Source organism: Myxocyprinus asiaticus, chromosome 14 (assembly GCF_019703515.2).
Source record: "Myxocyprinus asiaticus isolate MX2 ecotype Aquarium Trade chromosome 14, UBuf_Myxa_2, whole genome shotgun sequence".
Lineage (NCBI taxonomy): Eukaryota > Metazoa > Chordata > Actinopteri > Cypriniformes > Catostomidae > Myxocyprinus > Myxocyprinus asiaticus.
Genome location: NC_059357.1, coordinates 18,030,299 through 18,052,225, shown reverse-complemented (window position 1 = coordinate 18,052,225; position 21,927 = coordinate 18,030,299). Strand labels below are relative to the sequence as shown.

Sequence of the window (21,927 nt, the reverse complement as noted above, 5' to 3'; positions counted from 1 at the left end):
GATGAGTGAACATTGAGAGAATTTTCCTTTTCTTGTGAACTATCACCGTAAGTTTTTTTTAAGAACATGCAAGAACATGTCATATGTAAACGGCCACTAAGAAACACTTTGATTGGGGTCAGGTAATCCCAGTATTTATTATACAAGGCCTCCTTAAGACCTATTAGTGACTAGTGGTTCAGGCATGCAACAGACTAGTTGATTTTGAAAATATGCAGTTTTGCACATCTCTAGCATAGAGTAGAAACCAGTTTATTGGAATGTAATGGGTGTGTGTAGGCCCTCATGGCAATGGATTTTAGGATAATCTGTTTTTAATCCCAACTCTGTTTGCATTGATAAACACATTCACAAATCTTAATTGGCCGTGGATTATGGTGCTCAAACCATTAGCGTTAAGCACCTGCATCATCCTCTTAAGACAGCACCCCTAGCTCATAGGATCTCAGTTGTAGATCTCACACTGTCTTTGTTATTTGGGTTGACATTTTTAACGTAATTCAAATTACGTTCGCGGCGGGCAGAGCAATGCTAGAGCTCTGTAGTGCTGACCCATTAAGAGAGGATAAGGGGATGAAAATGTGGTGACACCTTTCAAAGGTGTTCCTTTTAATCAGTGTTAAACGAAATCTAGATCACCAAACAAAACAGTGATTTAATTAGAGCAGCACATAAGTGAAGTATGCCCGGAATGAGTCATCAATAATGCTTTCATCACCGGTACAAATGAAAGGGTTTGTAAATATGTTTGACGTGTTAAAGTGTACAGATCAGAATGATAGTTTTATATGTCAATAGCTGGCGTGCTTAAGTGAAGAATAAAACACCTCCACATTGACCTTCAGTTTGCTACTTGTTGTCATTAGCTGACGGGCATTAGTGGCATGCTTAACATCGTCTTTAATTTGTGTTTGTTTGTATATGATTTAATTGGCTGCATGCACCCATTTAGGCTTTTGTATTTGAGAGAGAGCTACTAGTCATGTCAGTCTTTATGGACATCAAGAGCTCATATAGCTGAATGTTGGGTGTATGTCCTCAGGTGTCTGCTGGTGATGATAACAGCGATAATTCAAAGTGATTTTGCACAGCATGGTTTTGTCAGACCAGTCACCCACACCCTGTGGCTCTGCTACACGCTCATGTGTCTTAAATCCACCAGAGGCTTTACTGTAGTGTGGTACACCAGACTTTACTCATAGGTCAGATGAGTCATTGTTTTATGTTTATTTTCGTTTACACCGTAACACAATCTGAGAGGTTTTTTTATGGATTATAACTAGGACTGCTCAATATTTTTTACATTTGGACTATATTCAGTTTATATATTAATATACAACAGTTAGTTCCGGTCCTCGAATCTGGCTGGACAAGATGGTCTCACACCATCAGCACTCGCTTCACTGTGTGTATCACTCCGCTTGTGTTTGTGCGGTTCTAAACTGTAAGAGCAGTGCATATGTGTTAAGAGCTACTGTATGTGTGTTTCTTTACATGGATTTTGTTTTTGACATTACATATGTTAGCCAGCAGGTGGTGGCAAAAGATCATTTTTGTGTGTAATATGAGCCAGTTAGGTGACATGAAGTGAATCTGCATCAGCCAGTGTTAACATTCAGCAGCGCTCTGTGATCGCTTGTATTACTACTACACAACTAAAGATAGGAAATAGCTTTAAATGGCTTTAAACGAACAACTTCAGCATTACGGCTCATCACAGCTGAGAGACACAACAGACTGATTAATTACACAACTCAAGGTGCTTACCTCTTACCGGAGTTTCCACATTGTAGAGGACGTGCTGTTTAAAATGGCGGAGGGGTTTGGGGTTTCTATAGTGAAAGACTCTTGCGCACCGTCTACCGCGAAACAGGGAGAAATACCCCCACTTGGATGGCTATTTTTCCACTGAGAAAGCTGATCTTCTGTAAGCTGACAGCATCTCTGCTTGGGAGTGGCAACAGATGATCGCACACGCTCCGTCTCACTTTCTCTCTCTCTCTCTCACACACACACACACATACCCCCATCCATCCATCCATCCATCCATCCTTGTTTATCCAATAACTTGTTAGAAACAGCACAAGCCATGATACTATTTCTGAAGTGCCATTTTTGAATTACTAAAGAAGGCTTGGACGCATCATTTGGTTTGAACCAGCAACGGCAGATTCTGATCCGTCACGTAAGAAAGTAGTTCCATGCACAAATGCATTTTTATGACCGTACTCAGTTTTTCTAATTTTTAAAAATGTACTTGTTCATTGAACTGTTGTATACAAGCAATATCACACTCGCAATCGTGCTATATGGCCCTAAATCAGCACTGCTGTGATTACCTACGGCACCCGGCCTGCAGCCTTGTGCCTGCGGTCGAATCACAGCAGTGCTGATGTAGGGCCATATTGCACTCTTGCTCGTGTGATATTGCTTAAATAGCCCCTTTCACACATGCAACCTGGTAAATTGCAGTAAAATTGTTGGATTGCCTTTACTGTTAAATGTACCACATCTGCTATTCACACATGCAACGGTTTCCATTGTTTTTTCAGTTTTGCGACAATTCATACATCAGCACCACGAAGTCTGCGATGTGAATTGGATGTGAGTGGCTTTAAATGTTTTCTCCACTTTGAGCACTTGTTCACCATCTCCTTTGTCATCCAGTCACAGTTTCGTGGTTGTGTGTTTGATTTCCATTAGCTGCTCACCATATGACTTCAAATTTGAGTGTTGGAGCATCATACACTATGAGGTTTCTCTATAGTTGGATCTAAAATATAAAACAAAGTACGTTTTTATCCTCCGACTAAATGGAATAATTTCACTATCTGTCCAATTTTAAGAAATTTTTGGACTCCAGAGTAACTGAATCATCTCCGTCTTACGTTAGCACATCCTGAACTTGTATATGCTCAAACCATTAATCTTACGACTCTGTTCACACATAGCATCATAACTTTTTAGGTAACGTTACAACTTCTTATTCAGGGTAATAGCTAGTGCAAAATTTACTGGTATTTTCAAACGGGTCATGTTCACACATGTAAACCTCTAAACTGAAAATTGCAGTTACTTTTCTGGAAAAGGCTGTATATGTGAAAGCAATTAATGTTTATTTAACCCTTTCATATGTACCATCACATACATGTGATGGTTAATAACTGGGCCCCGCAGTCACACATATGCGTCACACATATGTGTTTCTGCAACAGCCAGTTATGTTACAAGCTGCCAGATTTAAATTGGGCTGCGCTGGTCAAGTGTCTGTTATTTATATTGGCTCAAACAGTTACTCATTCAGTCTTTTAAACCACAGAATATGTTATATACATACATCCAACTTGTCACCAAAGTACCACGATAAAAAGTTTACAGCTCTTATACGCACAGTCAATACATCAAACGCGATCTTCCTCCCATGCGTGCTGCCATTTGTTTACATTAGTAGTGGTTGTCATTCGTCAGACAAACAGCTACTCAGAGTCTTTTCAAGGACATAATATGTTTATTTTATGTAACAAACAACCAAATTTTCACCACAATACCACGATAACAGTTCTTGACAATAGAAGAACAATAGCTTGTATATGCACAGCCATCATATCTAAACGTGATCTTCCCATGCACGCAGCCACGTCTGCTGATTAGGTGCAGATGTGGTTTTCATTCACAAAAACAGCAACTCAAAAGGCATATAATGGTTGTAACAAAAGCATCACGATAACAGTTTAAAACTCGTATACTTAAAACGTGTTTACATTAGCGCTTGTCACTCTCTCTCACACACCACACACACACACACACACACACACACACACACAATGTCTATGTCAAACAGTGCATAGGCAAACCGGACTGCTGATATTATTTGTTCATTTTTTTTTTTACAGGTATAAGAATGAATAAATAAAGCAAAAACAGTATAGCAGACATAACCCATTTTTTCACTTGTTTACTATATTATATACAGTATTTTTTATGACAAGAAATCAAAAATGTAAATAATTAAAATAAAATAATTAAAATAATAATTAAAAAATACTCGTCTACACTCTGCCCCCCTCTTCTGTGCAGTGTCACATGCAAAAATAACTCACTCCAGGGGACACTGCAGAGGAATTTAGACCCTACTCATGAAAAGGTTAATGGAATATTCCAGGTTCAATACAAGTTGAGCTCAATTTACAGCATTTGTGGCATAATGTTAATTACTACAAAAAATTATTTTGACATCCATCCTTTTCTTAAAAAAAAAAAAAAAAGGCTACAGTGAGGCACCATTTTTGGAAGGATTAAAGGCAGAAATGTGAAGCTTAATATTTTATAAAAGCATTTACATTAATTCTTCTGTTAAAACTTGTGAATTATTTGCTCTATAAAGTTGTTTAAATTATAAATTTTACAGTCATTTTAGGGTTTTAGGGATGTTGACATTGTATCATCATGGCAGCTAAATTGTAAAATTGGCTATAATTTTACACAGAAAATGTTAAGCGATTTTTCCGCATATTACACGCATATTATGTGTTATGGCTATACTTTTGAAATAGTGAGTATTTTAATGATTGTGGTTTGGCCCCATTCACTTCCATTGCAAGTGCCCCACTGAAACACAGATTAGATTTTTTTTTTAAAGAATAGGAGGGACAAGTCAAAATGTTTGTATTTTTTGTGGTAATCAATATTATGTCACTAATGCTGTTGATTGAGCTTAACTTTTATTGAACCTGAAATATTCCTTTAATCTGAAATGTCTTAAAAGGATGATTTCTTTTTTCAATCAGAGAGAAACCATCATTTAAACTGAACAGTTTTGTTGCTAAATACATTCAAAATAATGTATGTAAGAACTAGAACACAACTTCCGTTAACATTTCACTCCGAAATTTCACTTCACTTTGAATGTGTAACGCTTCCATCAGGAAGGCTTTACAGGGTGTCAAAGTTATTTAAAAATGGTTACAAAAACTCCTTTGTTCTCACGCAAATAAGATGCTTAACGAACAAATGTAATGTAAACCCAAACAGTTTTTTTTTTTTAAAGGATTTTATTTCTTGTTTGTGATTTTAATAGAATTTTTGTTGTTGTGTTTTTGTGAGAGAAGCCAAAGACAAATTTCCACAGCGGTGGACAATAAAGTATCTATCTGTCTGTCTTGTCTGTCTGTCTGTGTAATTACGCAAACGGCAAACAAATGATTGAATCAGAGATGTGAATCGATTAATTTAAATGAACAGTTTGAACTGAACGCCTTTTGCTACTAAACTCGGCGACACTGTTTGTTTACATGCACACCATTAAGCTGATAATGATCAAAAATCCAGCTTATTAAAAAAATCTGATAATGCCAGAAAACCGTGTTTACATGAGACTTTCGTATTTTTTTAAATTGTATTTAATAAAACATCTGTGGCTTAACACTGTCATGCTTTTTAATTACAAGGCAAGGAAGGATTGCGAAACTTCTCTAACGGCACACTCTTTTGAGCACTGAATGGCCAAATAAAGCACATTAAAGTCATCACAATATTTTCATATTTTTAGATATTTACTCAATCAGTGAGATTGTAGTAGGGGCTCTTTAGCTGTTGTATTCAGTGAATGTGGTTCCCAGTATTGTGGAAGAACAGTACAATACATCAGGCTAACTCACTGGTTTAGTAAGAACTGTGGTCAGTGGGAGAATAGTGCTGAGACATGGCTTTTACAGTTTTTACATAATTAGTTCAGACTCCACTTATTCAACATAGAGGACTGCTTAAAGTGTGAAATCACCCTGAGCTGCAGAGTGCCGTCTCTGAAGTCTAGAATCAGCACTCCCTTGGTTCTCATCTACCTGAAAATGTTTTCCCCCCTTTTTTTATTATTTCCTTATTTCGACTTCCCCCTCTCCCTTTTTAAATGCTGACTTTTCACATGCTGTGTGCCAATTATTTCATGCTGTCTATGCGGCTTTGCATTCTCTCCTTATCGCAAATGGAACAAAAGTCTTCGGCTGGTTATCAAAATGCTAATGCGCTTGAAAGGAAACATTAGTCTTCCCCAGTAAAAACGTTATTAAATGTGGGCTATTTAATCTTGTAAAAGTGGCACTATCTCTTCAGGATTTCCACATGTTTGTGTGCTTTTGCCCGTACCGTCTTCATTTCAATGCAGAGGTGGTGAGTGGAGGTGGGGAGGTGACTGAATGAAAATTGCCTGTTGTTCTCAATCTTTTTAAGTGAAAGCTCTAAAACAAAAAGAATCTTTGTTAAACAGCTATTTTATAAAGGAATAAAATAGGTTTAGGGGTTAGCCCAAAAAAGGGGGGCTGTGGATGGACAGACTAGCACATGCAATAGGTAAAGTTTATTTTCTAATATACACTCTGTGTAAAGCTGCATTTTCCAGAGTACAAAACAAACACTCCATCTGTTAAGGCAAATCATGATTTTGGTTCTCCTCCGCTTGCAGCATCATAAAATGGTCGGTATAACATGGACGTGCATTTGTTTGCTATGTCAAAATAGAGATGAAAATGTTCCTTCCCATTAAAATGGCATCAAAAAATGTATTGCACATATTCTGTTAATGACATTAGTTTCTCATCAGCATGCACTGTACAATAAGTCATTTGAAATCACATTTCCCCTGCGAGTTGGGATTTGGCACTGCACCAAATGAGGGATTGGGCCATGCTGGTAAACGGTGTTAAGATTCTGTCCTGACCTTTGATTAAACCTCCCCAGCGGGCTCTGCCTATGTTGCTGTCAGGTAGACGTTCGCAGGATTCACAGATTATGAGGTTTTATGCAAATGCTATTTCTTAAGACAACATACATTTTCTGTTTAAAAAAGCACTATAGAGATCGGAATAGGTTGACATTTTTGCTGATGTGATTCAGATTGGTTGGGGAAAAAGACATTGTCTTGAGGTTTGGTGAAGACTTTGTTGCTCATTGCGATTGGTTCATCAAATGGGTTTTTCACATTTGCAATTTTTGACCCAGGATTTCTAACCCTGGGTAAACGTGATCCTGGGTTATCTTGTTCCATGTTTCACACTGTGGGTTAGTAAGTAATCCTGGGTTGTGTCAGGTTTCGAAATCCCACACTGTACAGTTGGAAACTCTGGGTTAATGTTTTCGATGTGAATGGGGCCAAGTTTTCGAGGGTTTGAGGGCAAAAATGTGAAGCTTATAATTTTATAAAAGCACTTTCATGAATTCTTCTGTTAAAATTCATGTATTATTTGAGCTGTAAAATGTTTTAAATTGTCATTTTTATGGCAGTTTTAATAACTGCTTGTCCATCTGTGAAAATATCACCATGTAGATCGGCTATGGTTGTCTTTAGTCTTCTGAAACATACAGCAAAATGAACACTGTTCATCACTTCAATTAACGAGTTTGCTGTCTGCGTTTAACATTTGGTACCCCTCAGACACTGAAACTAAACAACTTTCATACCGAAAGTTTCTGCAAATAAAGCACATGAATATTTAATGAGGTAAGCACTGAGGCAGTTTATATTTGGTTGTCAGCTGCTCAACAACGCGTCGCAACATTCACTGCATTATTTCATAACTTTCATTGTTATTTATTATTGCATAACTTTGGCACCAACATTTGGAGTTGATCCTGCAAAAGCGGAACAAGACCAGGGTACCCTGGGGTGTAAATATACTTTACGTCAACCCAGGTTTAAGCATAGTGTGAAAAGTCTTAAAGGGATAGTTCACCCAAAACTGAAAATCCTGTCATTTACACACACTCATGTTGTTCCACTCTCGTGACTTTTTCTTCCATATAACACAAAAGGAGATGTTAGGCAGAATATTAGCCTCAGTCACCATTCACTTTCATGCATTTTTTCCATACAATAAATGTGAACGGTGACTTATGCTAACATTCTGCATAACATCTGTAAAGACCTTTAGAGTCACAGTAGTTCAGATATCTGGGAGCACCTTTAGAAGCAGCTGTTGGTTTTTCCCAGTGTTATCCGTCAATGGAAGAATTTTCAGCTGTGTTGGTACTTGCAGATCACAAATGATAACAGGAGGATATTAACTCTAATGTCTCTAATGTGCTCAGCCATTTCTCCATAAAGCCTTACATCTCAGATCCCACTAGACGTCATCCCATCTGTTGAAAATGTGCTCTGTGGATTATTATCCAGCAGTTTGACATGAATCCGGTTTTCCTCTGGTGCTCCTGCTCTCTCACCAGTCACATATTCACTGCAAAAACTAATTTTCTAAATCAGTATTATGTCTTGTTTTCAGATAAAACATCTAAACAAAATGAGATAAATTTACTTGACAAGCAAAACTGCATAAGATATTAAGACTTGTTTTCAGAGTATATGTCTTAAATTAAGCTTATTTGCAATCTGCAGCTAGTTTTCTTTTTCTTGTTTTAAGCATAAATCAACACAATCTTTTGAGGTTTATGCTTAAAACATGAAAAAACAATGTGCCAATGAGATTAGAAAAATCAACTTGAAGGGTTAGTTCACCCAAAAATGAAAATTCTGTCTCCATTTACTCATGTTGTTCCAAACTCTTACGCCATTATTTCCTCTGTGGAAAACAAAAGGAGGCAGCTTGTAAGTAACAGACAGTGACTGGATTTCCATTCCATCCTTTTAAAGTGCATTTCTAAATATTTGACTAAAGAAAATGCAAATCATTTTGCAAATGCGTGTTTCCATCCACTACGTCATGCGCATTATCTTGAGGGAGCCCACCTTGTCTTGATGGAGCATCTGAATTACCTCCTTGCTTGGGGGGGAGTTGTATTTGCAGTGTTGGAGCAATTAAACATAGTTTTATTAAATGCAGCAAGGAGATGTCACAGAATAAGTGTAAAATCTCATATAATGAGGGCTGAAATGGCTGCTATGCCCATATGCTGCCAGCCTCTGTATACCTGGGAGTGCCCCACTCAGAACTGTTCTCGCAGATTGTGAGGACCCACTTTAACGTCCAGCTGTGGGATAAATGCTTCCAATTGTCAAGAGCTATGTTCGAAGGCTTTTGTGCCAAGGTCGGACCTCTCCTTGGTTCAGTCACATCAAGCTAATGCACACCCATAATATATGCACATATGGTTAAAATCATTTTGCGAACAATCTGTTACCATCACCTTAATGATGATAGAAAACTCTAGAAAATCCACGTCTACCAAGCGCATAAACTTTTTAGCAAATGTTGAGAGTTTATGCACATATAAAGCATTTCCATTTAGTTTTTTTTTTTAAAGCAAATGTAAAATTTGCATAAAAATAGTTAGATGGAAACCCAGCAAGTGACTTTAACCATTCACTTTTCATTGTATTTCGTTCCATGGAATAAATACAGTAGTGCGGAGTGAGTAAATGGATGAATTATCCCTTTAATTAAAGATTTATTCTCTGAAAACAAGTCTTATTATCTAGCACCATTTTGTTTTCTAATTAAGGATGTTAAGATATTTTATTGTAGAACAAGACAAAAATACTGATTAAGACAATGACTTTTTGCGGTATTCAGGTCCATTTGTGTCATAATGGTTCTTTCCTCGACTAATGCCTGAAATGTGACATTTCCTCAAACCCTGTGAGGCTTGGCTTTGGCCAGATGGTAAACCCTTTGAGATGAGATTCTTTTTCATCAGAGGTTTTCTGATGTGTTCTAAATCTGCTTTTTTGGCTTCATTCTCATCTATTTTGAGTTGTGAAGGTTGCTCCTGATTCTCTTTTGGTTTAGTGTGCATGGTGAGGTTTTGATGTTTATTTTGCCATGGGTGACAAGAGCCTTTGCCAGGCAGAATTGGCAGTGTATCAGCCAGAATGAATGTTATGCAACCTGTGACAACTCAGAGGACTATGTTGGTGTGAAATATCAATATGCACAATACAACAGCACATAAAGCACCACATGGAAATGTAAACAGAAACAAACTGTGTCAGGGAGATAGTGAAGATAATCCCAACATGGGATATATAGATGAAAATAGGATTCTTCAAAGTGACAGTGAAAAACAGCATGGCCATCTCCTCGGATCAAAAGGGCCCATGTGAAACACAAAGCTTGACCTGTCTGTTTACATCAGACTGGTGGTACAAGCTGTTCTTTTGGCACCATGATGGCTATATTTCAGGTTTTAAGGTATATTTGAGCTGTTTGACCTCGTTTTGAAACACAAAAAAAAGTGTTATTTATAGAAGAATTTCCAAGCTGCTCTTTTTCATACAATGAAAGTGAATGGTGACCACAAGCAAGGTTTTCAGTCAAAAACACAAAAGCTATCATATGGATCACTTTTACAATGCTTTTTTTCCCCTCTTTTTGGAGCTTGACAGCCCTTGGTCCCCATTTTCTTTCATTGCATGGAAGAACTGGGTAAAAATATTGATTTCCCAGTTCATCGAAGTCTTCATTTGAATGATCCCAAGATCGATATTTTACTCTATGCACAACCTTCTACTACAATGATGAGTATATCACTCCAACCAACCACAAACAAATTTCGCACTATGCGACTAAAAATGTATACATTCGGCAACTGGCTGGTTAATGTTTACATTTCATTCACCAGTGAATGTATTGTGTAGTATAGTGGTGGAGTATTCAGCAGCAAGATCCTTTCACTTTGTGTTGAGAGTAAAACTTGTTCCGTGTGTGTCCAAAGATGAGATCCATGCAACCTATTTGTCATTGAATAGTGTCTCTTTAAATAACCGTTCTGTTCTTTACAATCAGTTGTTGATCAAATCATCAAACAATAAACATTTAATTCTAATTACGCATAGTATGGATGAGATAGAGCCATTAATGTCTCTCTCGTTAATATGTGCTCATTTACAGATTCTCTGTACAGAAATGCTGGGTTTCCTTAAAGAGACAGTACTTTTTTTTAGCACATGTTCAGCAAATACTTGTAAATAATACAAATTATGCAATTAAACAATAACCATGTAATAAAATATAATATATGCAAAATAATATCATACTTATTGATTGAATACATTGATTTGTTCATTTTTTAAGGCAAGGCAAGGCAAGGCTACTGAAACTAAGGTCTGACTCCAAAATTACTCCAAGATTCCTTACTTGATTTTTTGTCTTTAGACCCTTGGAATCAAGGTATGTGTTCACCTTGGGAATTTCACCTTTGTTGCCAAATATAATGACATCTGTCTTGTCTTTGTTTAACTGAAGGAAGTTTCAGCACATCCAACTGTTAATTTTATCAGTGCACTGGCACAGAGAGTCTATGGGGCTGTAGTAATTTGGTGATAGGGCTAGGTAAATCTGGGTGTCGTCTGTATAGCTATGGTACGCAATTTAGGGTGTGTTCACACTTGGCAGGTTTGGTTCGATTAAAACGAACTCTGGTGCGATTGTTCTGTTAGTGCGTTTCATTTGAACAAGTGTGAATACTGCCACCCGAACCTTGGTGCGCACCAAACAAGCGGACCGAGACCGCCTGAATAGTGGGTCTCGGTGATCTTCCAAACGAACTCTGGTGCGGTTCGATTGATATATGATAAATGAACGCAACATGGACCAAAGAAGTTTAAATGGACCAAAAACGGGAAGTAATTTGCCTAATACTGACCTCAAGCATACCTGGTTCTTCTCATCATATTAGCTATGTTGCCCATTACAGTTCAGTACAGGCGTCGGAACCACCGTCAGCCATCCTTGCAGCATATCTTTGTTTGTGTGTGCAACGGAGGAATTCCTGGCGCTGTTTTGACTCCTTTACACATTTTATTAGCTCTTCGTTTGTTCTCAGCTGGTAAAAATACCACCATATATACATATATAAATATAACGAGCACATTTCGCCCAGCAGCCAGCATTGTTTTGGATGATCGGCAAGTTCCTTCAAAAAATATACGTCATAAAAGCTTTCCAATCAGGTTGTGACTTTTTCCTGATGCCTTTGGTTTTGTATCATTAGGTTCGGTGTTAAAAATGCCAGTGTGAACGCTAAGCGAACCAGGACTAAATGTATCATTTTCTTTTTTGGTCTGGACCAAGAGAACTGAACTACAAGTGTGAACATACCCTTAGTTCTTTTTCATAATTTGGCCTAGTGGGAGCATATTTTGGTGTTCCACTGAAGAAAGAAAGTCATGTGGGTTTAAAACTACATGAGGGTGAGTAAATGATGACACAGTTTTCATTTTTGGATGAACTATCCCCTTAATCCCTCAGTGATTGTAGTTGTTTATTTTATTATGTTAATGAATATGACAAGACTCTTATAATCCTCACCGAAACCATTCCTGCCCTTTTTTTAGAGCAAATTTTCGAATGAACCTTTTTATCTCTAACATGCAGCACATGGGGCTTCATAACAGCCCGCTGAGACACCGACACTTATTTTCTCTCAGGTGAGCCTTTAATTGCATCTTTCTTACTTGGTGACATCTTGCATATCATGGTGCACTGCTCTCCTATGTGACTAGGCTCGCACTTACTCAATAAGTGGAACGGTGGCAGCTGTCATTGCATGCCTTATTATTATTGAAAAAAAGATTTTCTAGTCCTTAAAGATCCACAAACTGTTGGTCGCGCTTTGATTTAGCAAACATCGCAGATGCTAGACATTCTCTTCCTGCCATTTTGACAGACCGTTGGCCCCAGCTTAGGGAATCCACTTCCAGGGGCAGAAAACAGCTCTTAATTGCCCTCCATAAACTGTCTGGCTGCTGCAAAGCAAAAATCAATTCTTGCTCCAGGATGATTTTGGGTGTAATGGTGACCATATGACAGCTAACTTTTGGCTATCTGTATGAAAGGTCACCATCAACAGACTTCCATCACTTTGATGCATCACAGGGGAAGCTCAGGCTGTATGTACCCTAATCCGGGAACACCCCGCTGAGAGGAGCTCTGCTACTGTATTGGTACCTCTAATTGCAGCTCAGTGCACATTCACCAAGTTCCTAAATTGAGATTTAATAATGTCATCTCAGGGCTCCGGACTAAAAAAATGACTTAGGAGCCACTGGCTCCTTAACTGAAATGGAGATTGTTGTTCAGAAACAAGACAGAAAGCAGAAGAAAAGGAAGACAGCTGATAACCCATTAATCAGAGGTTTAATAAACATATTTAGTCGAGAAGATATGTAAGTTCTCATCCCCCAATCAATGTTCAGACCCCTTTCATAATTTATACAAATATAAGAGATTTTTTTTTATTTATTTAGGACTGCCCTTCAGAATCTACATAAGCAGATATTTACATAAAGCATAGTATGCATATTGAAGTGTGTTGCTTTCTTGAGTATCAGTGAATGTTTGCACCTTGTGTAATAGTTGTGTACAAGTCCCTCAATTGTCCTAAGTATCAAAAGCTGGATCTAATATATATATATATATATATATATATATATATATATATATATATATATTTTGTGCTCAAAAGTTGTGCTCAAAAGTTTGCATACCCTGGCAGAAATTTTGTGCTCAAAAGTTGTGCTCAAAAGTTTGCATACCCTGGCAGAAATTGTGAAATTTTGGCATTGATTTTGATAATATGACTGATCATGCAAAAAATGTGTCTTTTATTTAAGGATAGTGAACATATGAAGCCATTTATTATCACATAGTAGTTTGGCTCCTTTTTAAATCATAATGATAACAGAAATCATCCAAATGGCCCTAATGAAAAGTTTACATACCCTTGAATGTTTGGCCTTGTTACATACACACAAGGTGACACACACAGGTTTAAATGGCAATTAAAGGTTAGTTTCCCACACCTGTGGCTTTTTAAATTGCAATTAGTGTCCGTGTATAAATAGTCAATGAGTTTGTTAGCTCTCACGTGGATGCACTGAGCAGGCTAGATACAGAGCCATGGGGAGCAGAAAAGAACTGTCAAAAGACCTGTGTAACAAGCTAATGGAACTTTATAAAGATGGAAAAGGATATACAAAGATATCCAAAGCCTTGAAAATGCCTGTCAGTACTGTTCAATCACTTATTAAGAAGTGGGAAATTCGGGGATCTCTTGATACCAAGCCAAGTCAGGTAGACCAAGAAAGATTTCAGTCACAACTGCCAGAAGAATTGTTCGGCATACAAAGAAAAACCCACAGGTAACCTCAGGAGAAATACAGGCTGCTTTGGAAAAAGATGGTGTGGTTGTTTCAAGGAGCACAATACGACGATACTTGAACAAAAATTAGCTGCATGGTCGAGTTGCCAAAAAGAAGCCTTTACTGCGCCAATGCCACAAAAAAAGCCCGGTTACAATATGCCCAACAACACCTTGACCTGCCTCACAGCTTCTGGCACACTGTAATTTGGAGTGACGAGACCAAAATAGAGCTTTATGGTCACAACCATAAGCGTTATGTTTGGAGAGGGGTCAACAAGGCCTATAGTGAAAAGAATACCATCCCCACTGTGAAGCATGGTGGTGGCTCACTGATGTTTTGGGGGTGTGTTAGCTCTAAAGGCACGGGGAATCTTGTGAAAATTTATGGCAAGATGAATGCAGCATGTTATCAGAAAATACTGGCAGACAATTTGCATTCTTCTGCACGAAAGCTGCGCATGGGATGCTCTTGGACTTTCCAGCACGACAATGACCCTAAGCACAAGGCCAAGCTGACACTCCAGTGGTTACAGCAGAAAAAGGTGAAGGTTCTGGAGTGGCCATCACAGTCTCCTGACCTTAATATCATCGAGCCACTCTGGGGAGATCTCAAACGTGCGGTTCATGCAAGAAGACCAAAGACTTTGCATGACCTGGAGGCATTTTGCCAAGATAAATGGGCAGCTATACCATCTGCAAGAATTTGGGGCCTCATAGACAACTATTACAAAAGACTGCACGCTATCATTGATGCTAAAGGGGGCAATACACAGTATTAAGAACTAAGGGTATGCAGACTTTTGAACAGGGGTCATTTCATTTTTTTCTTTGTTGCCATGTTTTGTTTTATGATTGTGCCATTCTGTTATAACCTACAGTTGAATATGAATCCCATAAGAAATAAAAGAAATGTGTTTTGCCTGCTCACTCATGTTTTCTTTAAAAATGGTACATATATTACCAATTCTCCAAGAGTATGCAAACTTTTGAGCACAACTATACATATACTGTATATATATATATATATATATATATATATATATATATATATATATATATATATATATATATATATATATATATATATTTAAGTGGTTTGGGACTTTTAATTATAAAGAAGCCCGAAATACACAAGGAATTTTTTTTTTAATGTCTGCGCTCCCTGACGGATGATTCGCTGAGAAAGTGACTGATTCAAACTGCTAACTTGAGCTCCTGAGTTCCCATCCTCAGTTCTTTTCGGGTGATTCATGAAAAAGACCAGGTTCAGAAGAGTCATTTGGTCAGCACTCTCTTGTGCTGGGTTTGTTGTTGCGTGCAGTGCAGCAAGCTCATCACAACAGAACTGGTGAAAAGAGGCTCGAGACACATTGGTGGTGCGTGCTCTAAAGATGTATTCTGTGGGGGTGTAACAGTTCGAATTTCTCATGGATCAGTTTGTATCACGGTTTAAGGGTCACAATTTCCGTACGGTTCAGTATTTGCTTTGTTAAAAAAAAAATATATTACTGCCAAATCCAAACAATAGTCTATTTAGTAAACACTTCAACAGGTTTGCCCTTAAATAACAATCATTGTTTTACAACAGTAACCATAGTTTAACCATGGCATTTGTAGTAAAATCATAGTAACCTCAATATAAACATGGTTACTGTCATGGTTACAATATATTGTAAAATCATGGTTATTATATAGAAACTACAATATTACTGTTATAAAAAAACCATGGTGACAGCAGTCATGGTTACTACAATACTACTATAGTAAAACCATGGTTAATTTTTGTCAGTGTCCTTAAAGGAATAGTTCACCCAAAAATGAAAATTTGCTGATAACTTACTCACCCTCAGGCCATCCAAGAAGTATCGAGTTTCTTTCTTCATCGAAACAGAATTTAACAATCTTGGATGGCCTGAGGGTGAGTAAATTATAAGCACATTTACATTTTTGGGTGAAATATTCCTTTAACTAAAAAAACAACAATTTTTCTCTAATTACTAAATCAAAATTTTAACTTAATACCTGCACTCATACGCTACATGCATCAACATAAAGTTCACTTCAAATTCATCTCAACATATTCAATATTCGGAAGCTGTACATCACTATAAAAGGAATAACCTTGCTCTTAGAATGCATACCAGAAGGGATGTTGTGATAATGCTGCTTGAGTAATTTAATCAAACATGGAAATCCTACATGAACACCCCAAATGCTTTAGTTATTGTTTCATGTCTGTCCAAATTAGCACTGAATGCCAGCTTAAAAATGGAAGGGAGTGTGTGCAGTTTCGGCTACCTGCGGCTCTTTCCCTGGGTGATGTCGGTGTAAATGATTAATCATGTATCAATGTATTACTATAACAGCATCTTAATGCCATTAAACAAAGCGCATTATTGATGATCGTGATAGATTACAGCCGCACAAGGAAACAGGAAGAACTTGCGTGCCTGTTTTAATTAAACCACGCACATTATTGACATATATTACCAGTATACAGCACTCATGTCGAGTGATGTCTGCAAACAGTGCCTGTTTTGTAAACTTCTTTTGACCATCACTGTTGTAATAGACTGCATAAAGAAAATGTTCCCAGAAAGGAGAAACGCAGGGGGCTTCTCTATCAGCGTTTCGTTTTCTCCAGTTGCCATTTTCAACTACACACAATGCTTGCAGAACAGTGAAGTCAAGTTGACCCACGTGAAACACAGGTGGAGCGTATCCATTTAAAGATCCATTCAGGTGCATTAGCGGAGGTTGTAACTGTGCCTGTCTGTTTGATGCTTTGTTTTCTTGACCAAAACTTGTGCTCTAGATGCGTCATTAAACGTGAGGTGAACTGACCGTGGTGCCAATGCTTCCCGAACAGTGGGTGGCGAACCGTACGGTTTGTTTTTTTTTACCAAGAACCGTTAGACCCCTAGTATTGAGTAACTCACAAGATGATATCTGACAAAACCACATATGAACACACACAACCCGACTGTCACCAATGACGACTAGATTTTAAATTATTGTTGCAATCAATTATCTTTGGTCGTATTTGCGTCTATTTTAGTCGCAGTCTGGAGCCCTGCATCTACGGCTTCAGTTTACAGACAGCTATTTCTGCCCCTCCCCACCTTCAAAGTCCAGCAAACATCTATTTGAAAATACGTCACAGGCACAGGGAATATTAATATTCTTTACAGACTGCATGCATACATGAGCATCATCAATTTTCCAGACTTGTTTGTATACATTGACTCTTTGACATTCAAACCCGAGGTATCCTCCCCCACCAGCTCGAAATGAGCGGACAGCATGTGTGCGAGAGTGTGCGTGGGCAAAGTGTCATGGCTGTGCAGTGCCAAGAACAGCTCCCCACATTGTTATCAGTGTTCTGTGTCTGCAGACGTCTGCCAGGCTGTGGATTGCATGAAGCTCAGGACACTGCCATGAAGGACAGTGGCAGAACTTCCCTAAAACCCAAAGACAACTTTGTCTGGATCGTCTGTTTAGATGAACTTCTCTGGCATTTTTTCAGTGCAGGATGGTACATACATTAAAGGAATAGTTTATCCAAAAAGGAAAATTATTTCATTATTTACTCACCCTAATATTGTTCTAAACCCGTATGCTCTTATTTTTTTACGTGGAACACAATAGGACAGTGTTGAAAAATCTTCACATTGCTATTTTCCATATGACAGTTCATGGTGAGCATGTGCTGTTAAGCTCTAAAAAGTATCATTAAAGGATCATAAAAGTTGTCCATGCGACTAATTTCTGATATTCCAAGTCTTCTGGAGCCATTTGATGGCTTTGTGGATAATCGTCCCCATCAACTACAGATTTCAATTCAAATGTAGCGGCTATGACCCTGGTTGGACATCAGTAATGTAAAATGTCATGGGTTTTCACGTGTCTTGTAACCAACAATCTTTATATCAAACCTGCTTCATGCACATCATATTTTATTTGTGAGCTGTAGTGGATACAGACTATTATCAGTGAAAATAATTTCAGTTCCAGTCTGTTTTCACACAAAACTATCGTATGGCTTCGGAATACTTGGAATGACTACTTATAGTGCTTTTAGAATGCTCACTTTGAACTGTTTTTTGTATGGAAAAAAATCTGTCAAATTTTTCAGATTTTTTCTTTTTTATGTTTCATGGAAAAAAATAATACATAAAGGTTTAGAATGATGAGGGAGTAAATGATGACTGAATTTTCATTTTTAGGTGGAATGTTCCTTTAATAACAAGCATTCTCTTTTTTTTTTTTTTTTTTTTTTTTTAAATAGATTTTGTGCTGATCATGAGCCAGATTCAGTGCTGCTGCTCAGTTTAGCAGTTTAGTTTGTTTTTAATGATTCCTTTTCAATTTGCTCATTGAAAAATATCAACACAGGAGTCTCAAACACATGCTTTCATAGAGACGTTTGTCAGCGTGGCATTTAACAATGGAAGGCAAATCACCTTCATAGACTGAAAAATCCTTAATTCTTGGAACATGGAAAACACTGAAATCTTGAGATTTGTGTTGAATAAAAGCTTCACTCAGCACTGCATCAGTGGTTTGGCCACGATTCATTCTGCCTCTGTTTCATTTGTTTCACTCCCAAGGACTTTTGAAATAACATTGCCAGTTTGCAGAGCTCAGTTTTTCCAGATAATTATAATCCAAATTAGCCTTCATATGATGTGGCGTTGAAATTTCGGTGGCTGTGCTAAATCAAGTTTGCCGCAATTAACGGTTAAAAATTACAGGCATTAATTAATATTTTAAGCTTTTCTGTTCTGGTGACTTAATTCATTGTTTAGTTAAGTAATTTAGCACAGGCTAAACGTGATGGATTTCTTAATCAGAATACTACACTTTACAGAAGAGGCAAAAACAGAACAGCTGGTTTGGATTTGGATTGGTTTAAAATAAACTCTTCTTTAAGATTGAATGTAGCTTGTACTGTATGTATTCAGTTAAAGGGATAGTTTGCCATTTTTACTCACCCTCATGCCATTCCAAACATGTATGTCTTTCTTTTCTCTATGTAACAAAAGGTGTATTTGAAGAATATCCTGTCCCCTCTTTTCCATGTACTGAAAGTGTATGAGGACTGGGGATGTTAAAGGGATAGTTCAGCCAAAAATCAAAATGTTCATCATTTATTCAGCCTCATGCCATTACAGATGCGTATGTCTTTCTTTCTTCTGCTGAACACAAGCAAAGATTTTTAAAAGAATATCTCAGTTCTGGAGGTCCTCACAATGCATGTGAATGGGTACCATCATTTTGAAGCTCCAAAAAGCACATCAAGGCAGTGTACAGTGGTTAAATCTAAATCTTCAGAAGTGATATGATAGGTGTGGGTGAGAAACAGATCAATTACTTTACATTCTTCTCCCTGTACAGTAGGTGGCAATATGCACAAAAAATGTGCATTGCCAAAAACAAAAGAAGAATGTGAAAGTGATTATTGATAGTGAAAAAGGACTTAAATATTTATCTGTTCCTCACCCACACTAATCGCTTCTGAAGATATGGATACTTTAATGCTGCCTTTCTGTGCTTTTGTAATTTCAAAATGTTGGTACTTATTCAATTGCATTGTAGTGATGGGAAGATTGGATAATTTAACTGACTTGGATTTTTGAATCTTATTCAACAAAATGAACTAATCTTTATTCTACATTTCATTCATTTGTCATGTGACAGTCGTACAGGCTCTACAGGAAACCAAAATTATTAGTTCACCTCTCGTCTTGGTCTTCGTGTATGAATCTATAGTTCATTTTTCATGCAAAAACCGCATAGGCTCTGTACAGGAAATAGAACTGATTAGTTCACCTTCCGAATGGGTCTTCGGATCTGAGTCTTTCATTAATTTGTCACGTGACCGCCACTAGTCTCATCATAGAAGACAAATGATTTGTTCACAAATGACAATTTCTGTTCTTTTTTCTTTACAGCTTATGGTTCAGTGTGTTGCAGTTGTTTGTATCATGATTAATACATGTAGTATGACAACAAAGTACATTTGTAAAATCATAAGAATTCAAGATGTGTCAAGATTAATTATTTTCATGTATTTAATGCAGGAAGTGTATACAAAATATTTTCTGCCAAGTGTAAGTTAAAGTAAAATGATCTTAGATGACTATCAGTAAATTCCAAGGGAAGGGTTAGGGTTATAAATAAGTAAGTAAATGACAGAAAGTGAGTAAATGACAGAAAATTCATTTTTGGGCAAACTATTCCTTTGAATTCCTTGAATTCAATTAAATTCTAGCTCTATACAAGTTTTAAAAAGAAACTATTTGCTGCTGACTGTCTTGCTGATGGCGGTAGCAGCAGTGGTGTATCGGTTGGCTAATTGGAGAGGCTGTCCTCGCAGTGTTCTCTGCAGAACCTGTTGTTTTGCTCATTTGGTGTGACAAATAGCGAGTCTGTGGAGGATGCAAGGCCTGGGTGCTGTTCTGACCTATGACATCTCATTTGTTTCTGATAAATGGCCATTTTCTCGAGGTGCATGGTTCACTTGAGAGGCAATTGCCAGGTATGAGTCGCCTTCTTCAGCGACATCAAAAAAAGCCATGGCCCTCCAAGACTTGGCCAGAAATTTTTGCACTGCTTGTTGCTCTTGCAACGCTATGTCAGGCAGCTCCTGGTGTAATAATTAGATCTTGTCATTATGGCAGCAACATTTATATACATTATGTGCAGTTAGTTTAAAGAAAAGCATATAAAAACACTGTTAACTGAGCAACCAATTTCTTCATCATTAGCTTTTGGCCGTTAAAAGGATTTTTTCCTGAACTTTTTCTGGTAAGCATCGATACCAAACCAGAAATCTGTTTTTTTTTAAAAAAATTTTTTTAACAAATCATTTATAAAGAAGATCCCATGTAAATCTGTCACATTATCATTGTAGTTTTGCAAGCAATTTAGACCGAAATTAGTGTGGATTTTGTTGTTACTGCAATTCTCACACTCCATTTTCTCTGAATCTGAGCATAGATGAGCCAAACCCATCTGTCACAGGACTGATAGTCTGGGAGACCCAATTTTGTTCATAACATTGTTTTGACAAAATGTGTAATTTCTGCATTTTGCATTTGCATGGCAGTAGTAATTTCTGTTTTATAGGTTTTGCAAAGCAAAATCAGAAGATGTAGGAAACGGTTGTCTCTCCTTTGTTCTCTAACTTACATATGTCTCATGGTACAGAACTTGAATTGCATGCAAATAATCAGGTAAATGACTCCAGGGTAATGTATAAAAAAAGATTGGTATTAAACTCTACACATGCCTCCTTAAACTTGGCAGAGGTATTGGTGCTGTTTATGTAAATGTTGTTGCTCATGTAAAGGAGGCCATCCGTTGTGTGCTGTGTTGTGGGGCTAAGCATGTATCTGTGCAGATAAGGGTGCTTCAGGAGGACTCGACTCGAGCCAGGGAAAGAGAGGGAGAGAAACTGCTTGTTGGAAGATAAACATGGCTAATTAGAATATGCATTTGCTCAGTAATTCTGTCCATAATTGAGATATTTTAGTCTTTGAACATTCCAGCTATTTAGAAAGTCAGCTGTAGCTTCGTGTGTTAATCTGAAACATATTGTTTAAACGTGGATTTTCAGACTTGCTGGCAATATAATAACAAGGCAATGAAAAATTTTTTGGATTAGCACCTCTCTCCACTGACAACAACAACACACTGCATTTGCAGCTAATTATTTGAGGTGTATTTATATTTTGATCACTTCATGTGTTTTTACATGTGGTCAACCAATATATCACTGAGGCCGATAAATCGGCCAATATTCTGACTTCTTTCATTATCGGCATCGGTCGATTC

At 37.5% G+C, this 21,927-nt stretch overlaps 1 protein-coding gene across 3 annotated transcripts in view; it reads left to right on the top strand.

Annotated features, from left to right (window-relative positions):
- LOC127452044 (RNA binding protein fox-1 homolog 1-like) overlaps positions 1-21,927 on the top strand; it is a 408,281-nt gene that overhangs the window by 7,829 nt on the left and 378,525 nt on the right. Inside the window, exon 2 of one of the 3 annotated variants that reach the window (XM_051717184.1) lies at positions 2,553-2,604. The exons of the other annotated variants lie outside the window; for them this stretch is intronic. Within the exon in view, the coding sequence (XP_051573144.1) occupies positions 2,553-2,604 (52 nt within the window). The remainder of the gene's footprint in view (positions 1-2,552; positions 2,605-21,927) is intronic. 3 annotated transcript variants of the gene reach the window in all.